Source organism: Nicotiana tabacum, chromosome 1 (genome assembly GCF_000715075.1).
Source record: "Nicotiana tabacum cultivar K326 chromosome 1, ASM71507v2, whole genome shotgun sequence".
Lineage (NCBI taxonomy): Eukaryota > Viridiplantae > Streptophyta > Magnoliopsida > Solanales > Solanaceae > Nicotiana > Nicotiana tabacum.
Window position 1 is genome coordinate 106,295,221 of NC_134080.1, and position 16,137 is coordinate 106,311,357.

Genomic DNA, 16,137 nt, shown 5'->3' on the forward strand with positions numbered 1-16,137 from the left:
CTCGAGTTGTATAACAACACTAGATCTCCGGGTTTGAAGTTCTGATCCAAGATGTGCTTATCATGCATTAGTTTCATCATTTCCTTGTATAGTCTAGCACTTTCAAATGCCTGGAACTTGAATTGCTCAAGCTCATGTAACCTAGTGATTCTGCTGGTGCCTGTGGTCTCCATATCCAAATTCAACTGCCGCAATGCCCAAAGTGCTTTATGTTCGAGCTCTACCGGAAGGTGGCATGCCTTTCCAAACACCAACTTGTACGATGACATACCACTTGGAGTTTTGAATGTTGTGCGGTACACCCACAATGCATCATCCAACTTCTTCACCCAATCGGTCCTTGTTGCATTCATTGTTTTTGTAAGGACACTTTTAATCTCCCTATATGACACCTCAACTTGCCCGCTCGACTGTGGGTGATAAGGTGAGGCTACTTTGTGGCGAACTCCATACTTTTTCAACATGTGTGTGAATGCTCGATTACAAAAATGGGTTCCACCATCACTAATTATAGCTCTCGGGGTGACAAAACGTGTGAAGATGTTTTTCTTTAGGAAACTTGTCACCCATTTTGCATCATTGTCGGGAGAGCCACCGCTTCGACCCACTTAGAGACATAGTCAACCGCTACCAATATATATTTGTTACCGTACGAGCTGACGAACGGCCCCATAAAGTCGATCCCCTACATGTCAAAATCCTCCACCTCTTGAATTGTAGTCATTAGCATCTCGTGACAACAAGAAATGTTGCCTGTCCTTTGGCATTCATCGCAACTCTTGACCCAAGCGTGGTCATCCTTGAATAGAGTTGGCCAATACAAACCCGATTCCAATACCTTAGCTATTGTCTGAATTCCTCCAAAGTGTCCACCATATGGTGAAGCATGGCAATACTGCAAAACAGAAGGTTGATCTTTCTTGGGGATACACCTCCGAATCATGTTATCTACATATATTTTAAACAATAGAGTTTCATCCCAATAATAATACCGACAATTGCGAAAGAACTTTTTCTTTTGAATTGAAGAGATTTCATAAGTTACAATACCGCTTGCTAAATAATTAGCAATATCAACATACCATGGCGCCTCCTCCATTGTCATAGTAAGTAACTGTTCATCCGGGAATGTCTCCGTGATATCTTCAACCTCCATTCTCTTTTCTGCTCCTTCCAACCTCGAGAGGTAGTCTGCCACTTGATTGTCCGTCCCCTTTCTGTCACGGATTTCTAGATCGAATTCTTGTAGTAATAGAACCCAGCGAATCAAGCTTGGCTTTGACTCCTTCTTTGCTATCAAGTACCTAATTGTTGCATGGTTAGTATAAACAATAACTTTTGAGCCAATTAAGTATGACCTGAATTTGTCGAAGCCAAACACTACGACAAGCATTTCCTTTTCCGTGACAGTGTAATTAAGTTGTGCACCACTGAGCGTCCTGCTTACATAGTAAATTGGGTGCATCATCTTGTCTTTTCGTTGCCCTAAGACTGCTCCTATAGCATAATCACTAGCGTCGCACATGAGCCCAAATGGTTGCTCCCAGTTGGCTGCAAAAATGATGGGTGCGGTCACCAGTCTATTTTTTAGCTCCTCAAAGGCCAGCCTGCAATCATCAGAAAATACAAAGGGCGGGTCTTTTTCAAGCAGCGTACATAAAGGGTTAGCAATCTTGGAAAATCCTTAATGAACGGCCTATAGAACCCTGCGTGCCCTAGGAAACTTCTCACTGCCTTTACCGAAGTGGGTGGCGGCAACTTCTCAATCACATCACCTTGGCTTGGTCAACTTCAATTCCCTTTTTGGACACTCGATGCCCCAACACTATTCCTTCTTGTACCATAAAATGACACTTCTCCCAATTTAGCACTAGATTTGTCTCCACATATCTTTTGAGCACTCTTCTTAGGTTATGAAGACAATCTTCGAATAAATCTCTTACCACGGAGAAATCATCCATAAATACCGCCATAATATCCTCAACCATGTCAGTGAAAATGGCTAACATGCACCGCTGGAATGTAGCTGGTGCATTGCAAAGCCCAAAAGGCATTCTCCGAAAGGCGAAGATGCCATATGGACAAGTGAATGACATTTTCTCTCTGTCTTCCAGGGCTATTGAGATCTGGTTATACCCCGAGTATCCGTCCAAGAAACAGAAGTGGGATCGCTCAGCTAACCTGTCCAACATCTGGTCGATGAAGGCAAGGGAAAATGATCCTTTCGAGTGGCTGTGTTCAGTTTCTGATAGTCCATGCAAATCCGCCACCCCGTGACTGTACGAGTTGGGATTAACTCATTCTTCTCATTCTAGATTACCGTCATTCCTCCCTTCTTCGGTACACATTGGACATGACTAACCCAATTGCTGTCAGAGATGGGGAAGATAACACCCGCATCTAACCATTTGATCACTTCCTTCTTCACCACCTTTTTCATATTCAGGCTCAGCCTTCGTTGATATTCTTTGAAAGGTTTGTGCCCTTCTTCCAGGAGAATCTTATGCATACAAAAAGCTGGGCTAATACCCTTTATGTATGCCATGGTCCAACCAATGACAGTTTTATATTCCTATAACACCGGTAGGAGTTGCTCTATCTGCACAGCTAGCAAACCAGATGATATAATAATTGGTAAAGTAGAATTAGGCCCTAAGAAAGCGTACTTGAGGTGAGCTGGAAGCAATTTTAGGTCCAACTGTGGTGGCTCCTCTATCGATGGTTTCGTAGGTGGCGTTGTTCTTTCTTCTAAGTGTAGGGGCTTGAACTGGGGTTCCCTTGTCCAGAACCCTTGACCTTTGAGAGCCATGACCCATTCTGCCAACTCTTCACCATCCACATGTTCCAGATTAATCAAGCAAGCTTCTAACGGATCCCTGACATTAATAGTTTCATCCTCCTCTTGTAATATCACATCTACGGCCTCCACTAGTGAGCAATTTATAAATTCACTGGGCCTCCTCATAGATTGTTGAACATTGAATATGATTTCTTAATTGTTCAACCTCATTTTCAATTCCCCAGTCTCACAATCAATCAATGATCTCCCAGTTAAAAATAGTCTGCCCAGAATGATTGGTATCTCTTCATACACTTGACAGTCAAGAATGACGAAGTCTGTAGGGAATACAAATTTCCCCACTTGAACAAGCACATCATCAAGAATTCTGGTCGGTCTCTTCATTGTGCGATCGGCCAGTTACAGCAACATTGAGGTTGATCTAGCTCTGCCAATGCCCAATTTTGTATAGATAGCTAAGGGAATTAAGTTTATACTGGCTCCCAAATCACACAATGCTTTATCAAAAGCATAACTCCCAATGGTGCATGGGATAGTGAAACTACTTGGATCAGACACCTTTTGAGCTATAGGTCTTGTCATAACCTCGCTACAGGTCTACGTCAATGTTATAGTGGACAGGTCCTGAAAGTCAAATTTTCTCGACATCAAGTCCTTCATCATTTTTGCATATCTTGGCATTTCCCTCAAAGCATCCATCAGTGGAATATTCAATTGAATTTGCCTGAGCATTTCCATGAATTTCCTGTATTGATCATCTTTCTTTTGCTTTGCCAACCTCTGAGGGAATGGTGCAAGAATCAACCTCTGCCCACTGCTTTGTGCCTTTTCTTTGCTGGGATCTTCTTCTACTACTTGTTTTGGGAGTTGTTCACCTTCCTTCTCCTTACCATTGTCAACTTGTGCTTGCTCGATTGCAACCTCGGTGAGCTCTGCCGACTCATCGGTTTCTAATGTAACTGGGCCAGCTGGAGTAGTTGGCGTTGTCTCTCTCCTGGATTGAGCAACTTCTTGCTCCCTGTCTAGATCTCTCCTATTTCTGAGACTCACTGCCATGAGCTGATTCGGGTTTTGCTCCTTTGGATTAACATTTGTATCCGCATGCAATGTTCCTTGTGGGCGATTGTTTAAGGCCATAAATAGTTGTCCCAATTGAGTTTCAATGCCTTTGATTGCTGAGTCATGTGCATCTAACTTATCTTGCATCTTTCCATTTGTCCCAATGAGTTGTTGAATCATACCCCTAATTTTGATCATGTTACTATCCTGCTGCTGCTGAGGTGGTTGGTAGGTCAACTGTTGCTGGTGTTGCTGATTATAGACGTGTTGCCTTTGATAAGGTATGATTTGGCCTTGTGGTCGTGCTCCTCCTGGATTGGGGTTGTGTTGTGGCTGGTTCGATCTGTACTGTTAGTTTATTGTTGGTACCCATTGCTGCCCACCTTGCTTCTGACCTCCAAAATTATTGACATAATTCATGTCTTCTGTGAATCTCTGGTTGTCATTCTCTCCACTCTACGAGCACACATATGGCTGGTTAATGCAAGGAGTGCACAAGCCTCCATTTGTGGTATCCACAATGTGCACCTGTTTCGTACCCATCTCATCGATTTTCTTTGTCAGCAAGCTCATCTGGGTCATAAGAGTGGCTATGCTTTCTGCATGTGTGTTATTTGGGTCAAGAGCGATAGAATGCACTATTGGAGTGAGTGTTGTGTCTCTCGTCATCCAGTCTGAATTTTGAGACATCTTGTCAAGAAGAATCTTGCACTCTGTGAAAGTTTTGCTCAAGAATGCACCCCCGGCAGAAGCATCTACATTGGCCTTCAGACTGTCAGCCAAACCCATATAGAATCTATGTCCCAGCATCTGATCCGGAATGCCATGGTGAGGGAACTTCACCAACATGCCCTTAAAGCTCTCCCAGGTCTCTTGCAAAGTCTTAGTCGGTTTCTGCTTGAATTACAATATCTCATCAATATGCCTCGCAGTTTTGTTGGGTGGATAAAAGTTGTTTAAGAACTGCTTGATTAGTTCCTCCCAAGTAGCAATGGAGTTTATTGGGAGCGAAAATTTAATCACGCCCAACTACGCCTTATAAAAAGGACTAAGCGCTCGCTGCAAATATATGATCTGGTTCAGTCCGGAGTCGAATCCCACAGGGAACTAACCTATTTATTACAACTTTTAACACTGCTAATGAATAGCTCAAACAATCCCCAGATGCAAGATTTTTAATGGATAATGAGTAGAATTTAGTTAACTAATGAAAAACAATGATAAAACTAGCAATAATCGAGAATAGAGTTGAATTCAATGGTAAAATGGTCTAGGGTTATTCATTTCCCCAATTGTCGGATTAATTCCTGATACGTTAACTATAATCTCGCCGAAATACTTTATAAGAAATATGAGTTCTAGGTTACCGCAATTATCTCTCTATCAATTATGATAATTTACTAGAAGCATTCTCTCGATCTATTCTAGTTAACAATTTGTGCAACTCAGAATTGTTCCACCAAAGCTTCGTTATCTCTAACCCTACTTTTAAATTCAAGTAATTAATCTCTTAACTTACCCAAAAGTGGTGTTGTTCAACAATAATCTAACCCAGTGTTCTTTCTCAAGCAACACAAGGTAACTAGACACGATTAATCAAGGGCCCTTTTAATTAATAACAGGAAAACACATAGTTGAACAATTATAGAGTAAGAAACAGCTTAATTATACCAAAACGTAATCAAGACTTTATCCAACAATTAGTTCCATCAACCCTAGATTAGAGGTTTAGCTTCTCATGGTAAAACAAGATAAAGCCCTAAGATAATTCATAATTCACAAAATAATGATAACAGGAAGAAGAATGAAAAAAAAACTTTAATGGTGTCTTGATCTTCTCACACTTGTTCTTGCCTCCAATTGAGTCTAAAAACAAGCTTAACCTTGACTTGGGCGCGTTTGTTGAGTTTATATAGGGTTAGGATAAGTTTTCCACGCTTTACACTTTAGCCCCTGGACTTTCTTGGCCTTCTCCAGATCGACCTCGGTCGCGGGCTAATCGTGGTCAGACCGCAGTCGTTTTAGACTATTCTGTTTTGCGCTTTTTTCCACCGCGTTCCAGTTGCGCCCCTACCGCGGTCGCTGTGGATTGTTGCCCAGTTTTTCTTCGCCTTTTCTTGCTCGTTTTCATCTGGGCTCTTCTCGATTGGTCTTGTACCAACATATTTGACCCCAAAACACTCTATATCCTCCTCCTAACTCGGAGTAGTTCCTGCAAAGCATAAAAACATCAATTAGAGCATTTTGTTATCATTTAGCACTTAAAACATCAATAAAATATGGTTAACTTAGAACAATAATAGCATTTACATCGCATAATATAGGCTAGTATCATTAGCTAACAAGATATTTCAACTCGGTTCCTTAGCTAGTCTACCCGTAGATCCAGATGGAGTTTGGGAGCAGAACTAGGTGAAGTATTTAAATATCATATAATTAGTTGGTCAATCATCGTTCAATATAATGTACTACAGTCATAAAATTAATTTTTATAACAAAAATTACACAACAATATACAATGATGAAAAATGATAAATCTAATTCTGAAAACACAAGTAGGTTGTCACTTCATCTACTCACCTTACATAATATTCACATGACATTATTTAAAAATAAAAACTAAAAAACTCATTTCGGACCGAATCTTATACCATGTCTTTCACCATGTGATAAATTGTGAGTTAATTCTTTGCGCAAAATTTCTTAAGTGAGTCAAAAAATAATTTTTTTGCTTGAATTGGTGACATGATTATTATGCAAGGTGAGACTGGCGGTTGTTGACGTTGATATATTTAAATATCAATTATATACGTATTACATTTTTTGAGGTCAGATTTAACATTTTTTGAACGACTTATCTTCTGTAATATGTAAATATGTTTGAATTAAATTTTTGGTTATGAATTTAATTTTATGGCTTTTGATGCAGTAAATTTAAAGGTGGATAACTGTTAGCCCCTAATAATGAGACTTGACGACTGCGGGCAGAATTCGTGTCAAGGGCTTATACATTGCCCCTTGACATGGGTTTGTGGGAATGTTGGCAAAGCAATGTGCAAAGCTGGGTGTGTGTCTAAGTTGGTGATGGACTTAGACAAGTCAACTAGGCAAGGCACCTTGAGTGTTGGCAAGGCAGCCTTGGTTCGTGGGCATCGGCAAAGGCAACGAAGGCGCATGGCACTTGACAAAGGCATGCGTGGATCAGTGGGACGACTAAGTTTGTGGCAAGGCATGGCTATGAACTATGGGCGAGGCATGGTCCAAAATGATGCAAGGCAGGAGTCTAAGTATGGGCAAAAGCTGGAAGGCAAGTGTGCAAAGCATGTGACGGAAGAGGTGTGCAAGGCATGTGCTTTGAAGTGTGCAAAGCACATGTGCAGCTGACTCAAATGCTGAAGACAAGTCCAATTTCGTGGGAAGAGTTTGAATTTGAATTCAAACAGATTGGTTATGCTTGTTTGTAGGAATGTCATGTGCATGGCACATTGTCTTAACTGCCCCTTTGTAAAACTGCCATAGGCAGGCCCCTTTTGTATGTGCATTTCGTTTTGGGAAGAAGGCAAGTAGCATATTGTGAGCCTTTCCTAACGAGAGTCCTTTTTGTATTCTGCGAGAATAATAAAGGTTGGGTCATTTTACCCGTAATACTGTGTGTGTGTTAGATTGGCTAAGTCTGAATAATTCTAAGTGTTAGGCTGTGTGTGTGTATGCGAAAAAAGTAAGGCTGAGTGGCTGTGTGATTAGCTACTGCCGTGCAGTGTCAATAGTGCGAAAATTGGCCCTGTGACAACTGGTATCAGAGCCAGGTTGTGATTTGTGGCCATGGCTGCTGGATCAACGTCTGATTTGCGGGATCGAGTGCAAAGGCTAGAGGCGCTGATCGGTGTTACTGATGATCCTTTAGACTTGGCAGATCTTATGACAGAGATTTACCGTTTAAAGGATGGCATGGACCAGTTTCGTGATGGTATCCAGCAAACCTGCGAGGCTACGAATGGTCAAGTTGAAGAACTGAAGAAGGAGATCGAAACTTTGAACACTGAAATTACTGTTCTTCGAAGAGCATTGGCTGCTCCAGTACAAGGCAATGAAGAACGTTCAAAAGTTAAGATCCCTGACCCTAAAGCGTTTGGTGGAGCGCGCAGTGCTAAGGAATTGGAAAACTTTCTGTGGGATATGGAACAATACTTTATTGCTGCCAAAGTTCCGGACGGAGAGAAAGTCACAATTACAAGCATGTACCTAACGGGGGATGCTAAATTGTGGTGGAGAACTCGCATGGCTGATGATGAAAGTGCGGGCAGACCCAAGATAGATACATGGGTAAAACTCCGAAAGGAAATGAAAGATCAATTCCTGCCTAGCAACGCATCTTGGCTTGCTAGGGATCGTTTGAAGCGCTTGCGGCAAACAGGTTCAATTCGTGACTATATTAAGGAATTTACTTCCTTAATGCTGGATATACAGAACATGTCGGAGGATGATAAATTGCATAACTTTATTTCTGGAATGCAAGCATGGGCACAAAACGAACTTAGGAGACAGAATGTGAAAGATCTCCCGAGTGCGATTGCTGCAGCGGATTCTTTGGTGGATTATCGCAGTACCCGTAGTCTTTCTGAAATTCCTTCTACTTCGAAACCTAAGAAAAGGGTGGAGAAGAAAGGGGAATGGAGGAAGGAAATTCGAAAAGAAGTTGTGGAAAAGGGCAAGGCTGTTGAAGGACCTGCTAGAAACAAAGGCATCGCAAACAAAAAGAGCGATGGGTGCTGGACGTGCGGAGGACCTCATCTTGCCAAAAACTGTCCGAATCGAGAAAGGGTCAATGCATTGCTTGCTACAGAAAATAATCGGGATGGAGAAGGTCAAGAAGTTGCTGCTGCCTTAGTAAATCCTTTGCAATTGTTGAATGTTATCTCGTTGGTGAATGCCACAAGCAACGAGACTAATCCTCATTCCTTGCTGATTCACATCGAAATGAGAATTGGTGACAAAAGTGTGATAGCTATGGTAGATACTGGCGCTACTCACACCTTTGTTTCAGCCAATTTGGTGCATAAGTACGGATTGAAGGTAACTAAATGCCCCTCTTACATGAAAACTGTGAATGCCAAAGCACAAGCCATTGTAGGTATGGCTTATGATGTTCCTATGTCTGTGGGGAACTGGAAAGGGAAAGTCAATCTGATGGTGATTCCTCTCGAAGAATTTGAGATTATTCTCGGGATTGACTTTATGCGGAAACATCGCTTCGTTCCAATGCCTCACTTGGACGGGGTGATGATCATGAATGAAATGTCTCCTGGTTTTGTAAAGGTTGTTCATCCTTATGGAAGAGAAGAAACTCAACGGAAGGCTTCATTGATTTCTGCCATGATGGTCGAAAAAGGGTTGAAAAGGGGAGATGATACTTTCCTTGCTGCTATGGTTGAGGTGAAGCCAGATGTGAAGGTTGAAGTGCCGGACTGCGTTGCTCAAATTTTGAGTGACTTTGCTGATGTGATGCCATCGGAGTTGCCTAAGAATCTGCCACCACGGAGAAATATTGACCACAAGATAGAACTGATGCCGGGTTCGATGCCTCCTGCACAACCTCCTTACCGTATGGCGCCGAAAGAGTTAGTCGAATTGCGGAAACAATTGAACGAGTTGCTTGATGCAGTACTAGTTCAGCCATCGAAAGCTCCATTTGGTGCACCTGTTTTATTTCAAAAGAAACAGGATGGAACGCTTAGGATGTGTGTTGATTATAGGGCATTGAATAAGGTGACTGTGAAGAACAAATATCCGGTTCCGTTGGTGCAAGATCTGATGGACAGATTGAGCAAGGCTTGTTGGTTCACAAAGCTTGATTTACGGTCTGGGTATTGGCAGGTACGGATAGCTGAAGGTGATGAGTCTAAAACTACTTGTGTTACTAGGTATGGCTCATACGAGTTCCTTGTTATGCCGTTCGGATTGACAAATGCCCCTGCTACGTTTTGCAACCTGATGAATGATGTGCTGTATGAATACTTAGATGACTTTGTCGTTGTCTATTTAGATGACATTGTTATCTATAGTCGGACATTGGATGAACACTTGTTTCACTTGATAAAGGTACTGTCTCGTTTGAGGGAGTACAAGCTTTATGTGAAGATGGAAAAATGCGAATTTGCTAGACAGGAGATCTAATTTCTTGGACACTTGGTCAGCAAAAATCAAGTGCGAATGGACCCGAACAAGGTGCAAGTCATTGTGGAGTGGCAAGCACCTAATTGTGTGAAAGAATTGAGGTCTTTCCTCGGGTTGTCTAATTATTACAGGAAATTCATTGCGGGTTACTCAAAGAAAGCTGCTCCTTTGATGGATTTGTTGAAGAAGAATGTTAGGTGGGATTGGTCAGAAAAATGCAGTGTTGCATTTGATGTGTTGAAAGAAGCCATTGCCTCAGAACCTATCTTGCGGCTTGCTGATTTTGAGTTGCCATTTGAAGTTCATACTGATGCATCCGACAAGGCTGTCGGAGGCGTGTTGGTTCAAGAAGGCCATCTTGTGGCCTTTGAAAGTAGAAAGCTGAATGAAGCGGAGCAGAGATATTCTACTCATGAAAAGGAGATGGTTGCTGTTGTTCATTGCTTGCAAATCTGGCGTGTTTACTTGCTAGGAACAAAATTTGTCTTGAGAACCGACAATGTGGCTAATACTTTTTTCAAAACACAGAAAAAGTTGAGTCCAAAACAAGCACGTTGGCAGGAATTTCTAGCGGAATATGATTTTGTGTGGGAGCATAAGCCAGGAAAACACAACCAGGTTGCGGATGCATTGAGTCGTAAGGAAGTCTTTGCTGCTGTTTATTCCATTACACGACTGGAGTCTGATTTTCTTGATAAGATCAAGTCAGTTGCTGTGAATGATCCATTGTACATAAAAACAATGAATCACGTGAGAGAAGGTATTGTGAGGAGGTACTGGATCGAGGACGATCTTCTCCATTTTAAAGGGGGGAGAATCGTTGTACCACTTGGTGATGGACTGCGTCGTGAATTACTGCATGAGACGCATGATACGCTTTGGGCTGGTCATCCAGGCATTGAGAGGATGATGGCGCTGTTGTCGCGATATTATTTCTGGCCAAAGATGGAACAAGACGTAGAAGCTTATGTGAAAAGCTGTCTTATATGTCAACTTGATAAAACCGAACGGAAGAAAGAGGCAGGTTTGTTGCAACCTCTGCCAATTCCTGAAGAAACATGGCAATCCGTTTCAATGGATTTTATCAGTGGATTCCCCAAAGTCAATGGGTTGGCTTCGATTATGGTAGTGGTTGACAGATTCTCCAAATATGCTGTTTTTATAGCTGCTCCAACGGAATGTCCCTCTAAAGTCGCTGCAGAACTATTCTTCAAAAATGTGGTGAAGCATTTCGGGATGCCAGAGGATGTTGTTAGTGATAGGGATGCACGGTTCACAGGCAAATTCTGGACTTACTTGTTCAATTTGCTAGGCACAAACTTGAAGTTTTCAACCGCGAACCATCCCCAAACTGATGGCCAAACCGAACGAATCAACCACTTGCTAGAAGAGTACTTGAGGCATTTCGTGACTGCAAGTCAACGAAATTGGACTGAGTTGTTAGACTGTGCACAATTCTCCTACAATTTGCATAAGTCTTCGGCTACAGAGAAGAGTCCATTTGAGATCGTTTTGGGAAAGCAGCCAAGGCTACCAACAAAGATGGTGCAACAGAAGACTGGTGGGAAATGTCCAGCTGCATATCGTTATGGGTTTGATAGGCAGACTATGATGGATGAAGCAGCAGACAGTTTGAAAGTGGCTCAGAAACGCATGAAAAAATATGCTGATCAGAACAGGCGTCCATTGGAGTTCAAAGTGGGCGACAAAGTGTTGTTGAAGCTTACTCCTCAAATCTGGAAGAAGATTGATAGCAGGGTAAGGCATAGAGCATTGGTTTCAAGATATGATGGTCCCTTTGAAGTTGTTGAAAAGGTGGGTGAAGTTGCTTACCGTTTGAAGCTGCCGGAAAGAATGAAAATACACCCAACTTTCCATATGAGTTATTTGAGGCCTTATGTGGAAGATCCTGAAGATCCGGATAGGCATAAAATCAAGAAAGCTCCTCCTGAAGTGCGCAATCAGATTGAGGACGAGATTGAGAAAATTCTGGACCACCGGGTACTTGGGATGCACAAAAAGAATAGGCGGACAGAATTTTTAATTCAATGGAAAGGTAAGCCCGAGGCTGATGCAACTTGGGAGAAGGGTAATTCATTATGGCAATTCCAAGATCAAATTGAGGACTATCTGAAATCAACCTCGACGAGGGCGTCGAGTTCAACAAGTAGGGGTGGTTTGTTAGCCCCTAATAATGAGACTTGACGACTGCGGGCAGAATTCGTGTCAAGGGCTTGTACATTGCCCCTTGACATGGGTTTGTGGGAATGTTGGCAAAGCAATGTGCAAAGTTGGGTGTGTGTCTAAGTTGGTGATGGACTTAGACAAGTCAGCTAGGCAAGGCACCTTGAGTGTTGGCAAGGCAGCCTTGGTTCGTGGGCATCGGCAAAGGCAACGAAGGCGCATGGCACTTGACAAAGGCATGCGTGGATCAGTGGGACGACTAAGTTTGTGGCAAGGCATGGCTATGAACTATGGGCGAGGCATGGTCCAAAATGATGCAAGGCAGGAGTCTAAGTATGGGCAAAAGCTGGAAGGCAAGTGTGCAAAGCATGTGACGGAAGAGGTGTGCAAGGCATGTGCTTTGAAGTGTGCAAAGCACATGTGCAGCTGACTCAAATGCTGAAGACAAGTCCAATTTCGTGGGAAGAGTTTGAATTTGAATTCAAACAGATTGGTTATGCTTGTTTGTAGGAATGTCACGTGCATGGCACATTGTCTTAACTTCCCCAACTGCCCCTTTGTAAAACTGCCATAGGCAGGCCCCTTTTGTATGTGCATTTCGTTTTGGGAAGAAGGCAAGTAGCATATTGTGAGCCTTTCCTAACGAGAGTCCTTTTTGTATTCTGCGAGAATAATAAAGGTTGGGTCATTTTACCCGTAATACTGTGTGTGTGTTAGATTGGCTAAGTCTGAATAATTCTAAGTGTCAGGCTGTGTGTGTGTATGCGAAAAAAGTAAGGCTGAGTGGCTGTGTGATTAGTTACTGCCATGCAGTGTCAATAGTGCGAAAATTGGCCCTGTGACAATAACCATGAGGGGCTGTACTGAACCTAGTTTTATTGTGAATGAACACTATATATGTGATTATGTCCTCTCTTAGTTTTCTTCTCTCCCTCGATTAAATGTTATTCCTACGTCTACTTAGCCTCGAGGTCTCACTCACTAGTAAGGCTATACACATATGAGAATCAAGGATTATTCGCGATAATATTAGATTCGTTGATTGATTGAGTTATTAAATTATAAATTTAACATCTGTACATATTTAGTAAATTTTGACACACATATATATGGTCTATGTAACACTTGTTGAGTTAAACCAAACTCATAGAGTATACTGTACATCCGCCCCCAAATATACATGATTCGTTTTGTTTTCTTTTTAAATCAATCAATTATGTCAACTTCTTAGGTTTACAAACCAAATCAAACGAATATAAAATTGATTTTTTTTTTTAGTTTCAGTTGTCTTTTTTTTTGGTCGATTTGTTGTTCCAAATATTAGTTCTTGATTAATGTATGGGTCAAAATTAGATCACATAAATTTGGCACGCAGAGATATAAGGCCGAGGTCGGACAGGCCGTGATCGGACAATCACCAATTGGCCGAGGTCGGCCAGTCATCAATTGGCCGAGGTCGGACAGTCATAATTAAGGCCGATGACGGACAGGCCGAGGTCGGACACTCACCAATAAGGCCGAGGTCGGACAATGATAAAACAACAAGTTTGCTTTGGAATAATCAAAAGGAATATTCTATCGAATATTCCCTCTAAATTGTACCTTTTTTAGGAGTTTCAATGGATATCCCCTTATAAATAAGAGGGGAGGACTTCCCAAAAAGGGGTGCTCTCTCTCTCCCTCTCTCTAGAAAATATGTAAACATATCTCTCTAGAGGATCTGTGATCTCATACCTTCATCGGATCCAAAAAGGGTCCTAAGATTCTCATATTTGTCTATCCTTCGTCTTTATTAAATGAAAGAAGATCCGTCTCACTGAAGATTGATTGAATCTTTTCCTTTATTTATATTTTATTGCCACTTAATATTATTTAATGCATCTTTCTTTATGCTATTAAATCTGACCATAATCAAGGCCAATATTTATACTCGGCTATGTTTTCTATTCTTATTATTCATCTCAGATCTAGAGTTAATTATCTTTAATTAGGATTTACCCTTTCATCTTCTTTGATTGATTTGTTCAAAAAAGTTTCAATATCTTTTGAGTTAAACAACTAATATGTATAACTTTGAAGTTTTATGCACAAGCGCAACAAGTGCATTTTGATTTAGTTTAATACTAGTAAAAATAAAAACAAGACTTTATATACCAGACATAAAAAAAAGTACATTTTGACTTGATTTAATTCTAATAAAAATAAACTTAAGATGGCGTATTCCAGCTAAATACTTTTTAGTAAGGTGATAAAAGGAATGCACATAGGGGCTGTTCAGCATAGTGTTTTTTTTTGGGTGCGTAGGAGAGAGTCTTCTCCCAACATAAATAACTAGACAATGAAATATTGAGAGAAAATCAAGCAAATTTTACTTAACCCCTTAGTTTTTTGTGTTTGAAAATAATCTTTATTGAATGTGACAATTAACTCTTTTGAATTTTGATCTTAAATCAACGGGAAAAAATTAGTTGGATCATTTCGTATGTATCTAAAATACCAAATTTGATCTTCAATTATAACATAGGATTATATATTTCACAAAAATAAAAAAATTATTCAAAATACCTGTGAGCACCTAATTTTTGACAATATTTAATTTTTTGTCACTTCTTCTATGTAAATATTTTAGGGGTTTTAACCTACAATTTTTAGCTTTGTTACATTTTTTATTATAGGGTAAAAATACAAAATTTTAAAAGGTGAATTATTACTATTACTATTATTTTATTTTTTTATTTTTATTTTTAAAATAATAAAAAAATCCGAAAAAATATTAATTTTTTTTAAATTTTCGGGTGAGATATAAAAAATAAGAAAAAGGGAAGTATGGAATAAAAAAAAATAAAAGTAAAAGTGGGTGGAATTCTCTTTTAAAAAGTAAAAGAAAGTGAAAATTAAAAGTAAAGTTTTGTGAAAATTTTAAAAAAATAAAAAGTAAAGAAAGTTGGAATTAAAAAATAAATATAAAAGTAGCTGAAAATTTTAAAAACTTAAAGTAAAAGAAAGTAGAATTTTTATAAGAAAAGCAAAAGAAAGTGGTTATTTTTTTAAGAAAAGTAAAATAAGTGGAATCCTCTTTTAAAAGTAAAAAAAAGTGAGATTTTAAATAAGATAAAAGTAATTAAAGTTGGAATTTAAAAAATAAAAGTAAATAAAGGTGGGATTTCTTTTTATAAAAAAGAAAAGCAAATTGTAAGTGAGATTTCTTTTAATTAAAAAATAAAAAGTAAAAAAAAATGAAAAAATTCGAAAATTTTGCTATAAATAGAAGAGAAAATATGAGAAGAAAAAAAAGGAGAGAAAAGAGAGGGGAGAATTGAGAGAAATATTTTTCTTCTTCTACGCTACGACAATTTCTACTCGTGTTATTCTTTCTTCCTCTTTCTTTCGAAAATTTCCAGCAATTCAACACCTCAAAACCCAACAAAAAATACTTCAAAATATCCCCTTTTACACGCCAAAGAGTGGTGTTAACAGTCGAGGTCGAGGATTCCGTTGGAGCTCTGTTCACCGGCTTTGATGATCATCTTTGCTTATGCTTGTTCGGCGTTCGTCTGAGTTATTGTACATATTCTTGGAGACTCATTTAATTGGAAATCTTGCATTAAAAGGTTTATTCTTCCCTTTTTTTTCTAATCTTATTTTATGTGATTTTATTTATTTATCTTTAAACTTTATAAATAATAATGTAAATCAATCCTTAAATGTTATATGTTTAATCATGTTTCTGAAAATATAGTATTTAAACTTGCTAAAAGTTTGGAAGATTTGGACACTAATAAGTTTAGGCTTCAATTGTTGGGATGTAGGGTATTGGTATATGATAATTTATTTATTCAAATATCTAAAATCATACACTTTTTCCACAAACAATTCCACAACTTTTGGCCTTACAATAATCTTAAATTAGTTTAGGAAAA

At 39.8% G+C, this 16,137-nt stretch overlaps 1 protein-coding gene across 1 annotated transcript; it reads left to right on the forward strand.

Moving 5' to 3' along the window:
- Positions 1-7,681: 7,681 nt before the first annotated feature.
- On the forward strand, positions 7,682-10,033 carry LOC142163367 (uncharacterized). Its single transcript, XM_075220645.1, has one exon. The coding sequence runs from the start codon at positions 7,682-7,684 to the stop codon at positions 10,031-10,033; it is 2,352 nt and encodes a 783-aa protein (XP_075076746.1).
- The last annotated feature ends 6,104 nt before the right edge of the window (positions 10,034-16,137 follow it).

Excerpts from the sequence above, each read along its gene's own strand:
- LOC142163367 (XM_075220645.1), top strand. The coding sequence starts at position 7,682 with ATGGCTGCTGGATCAACGTCTGATTTGCGGGATCGAGTGCAAAGGCTA.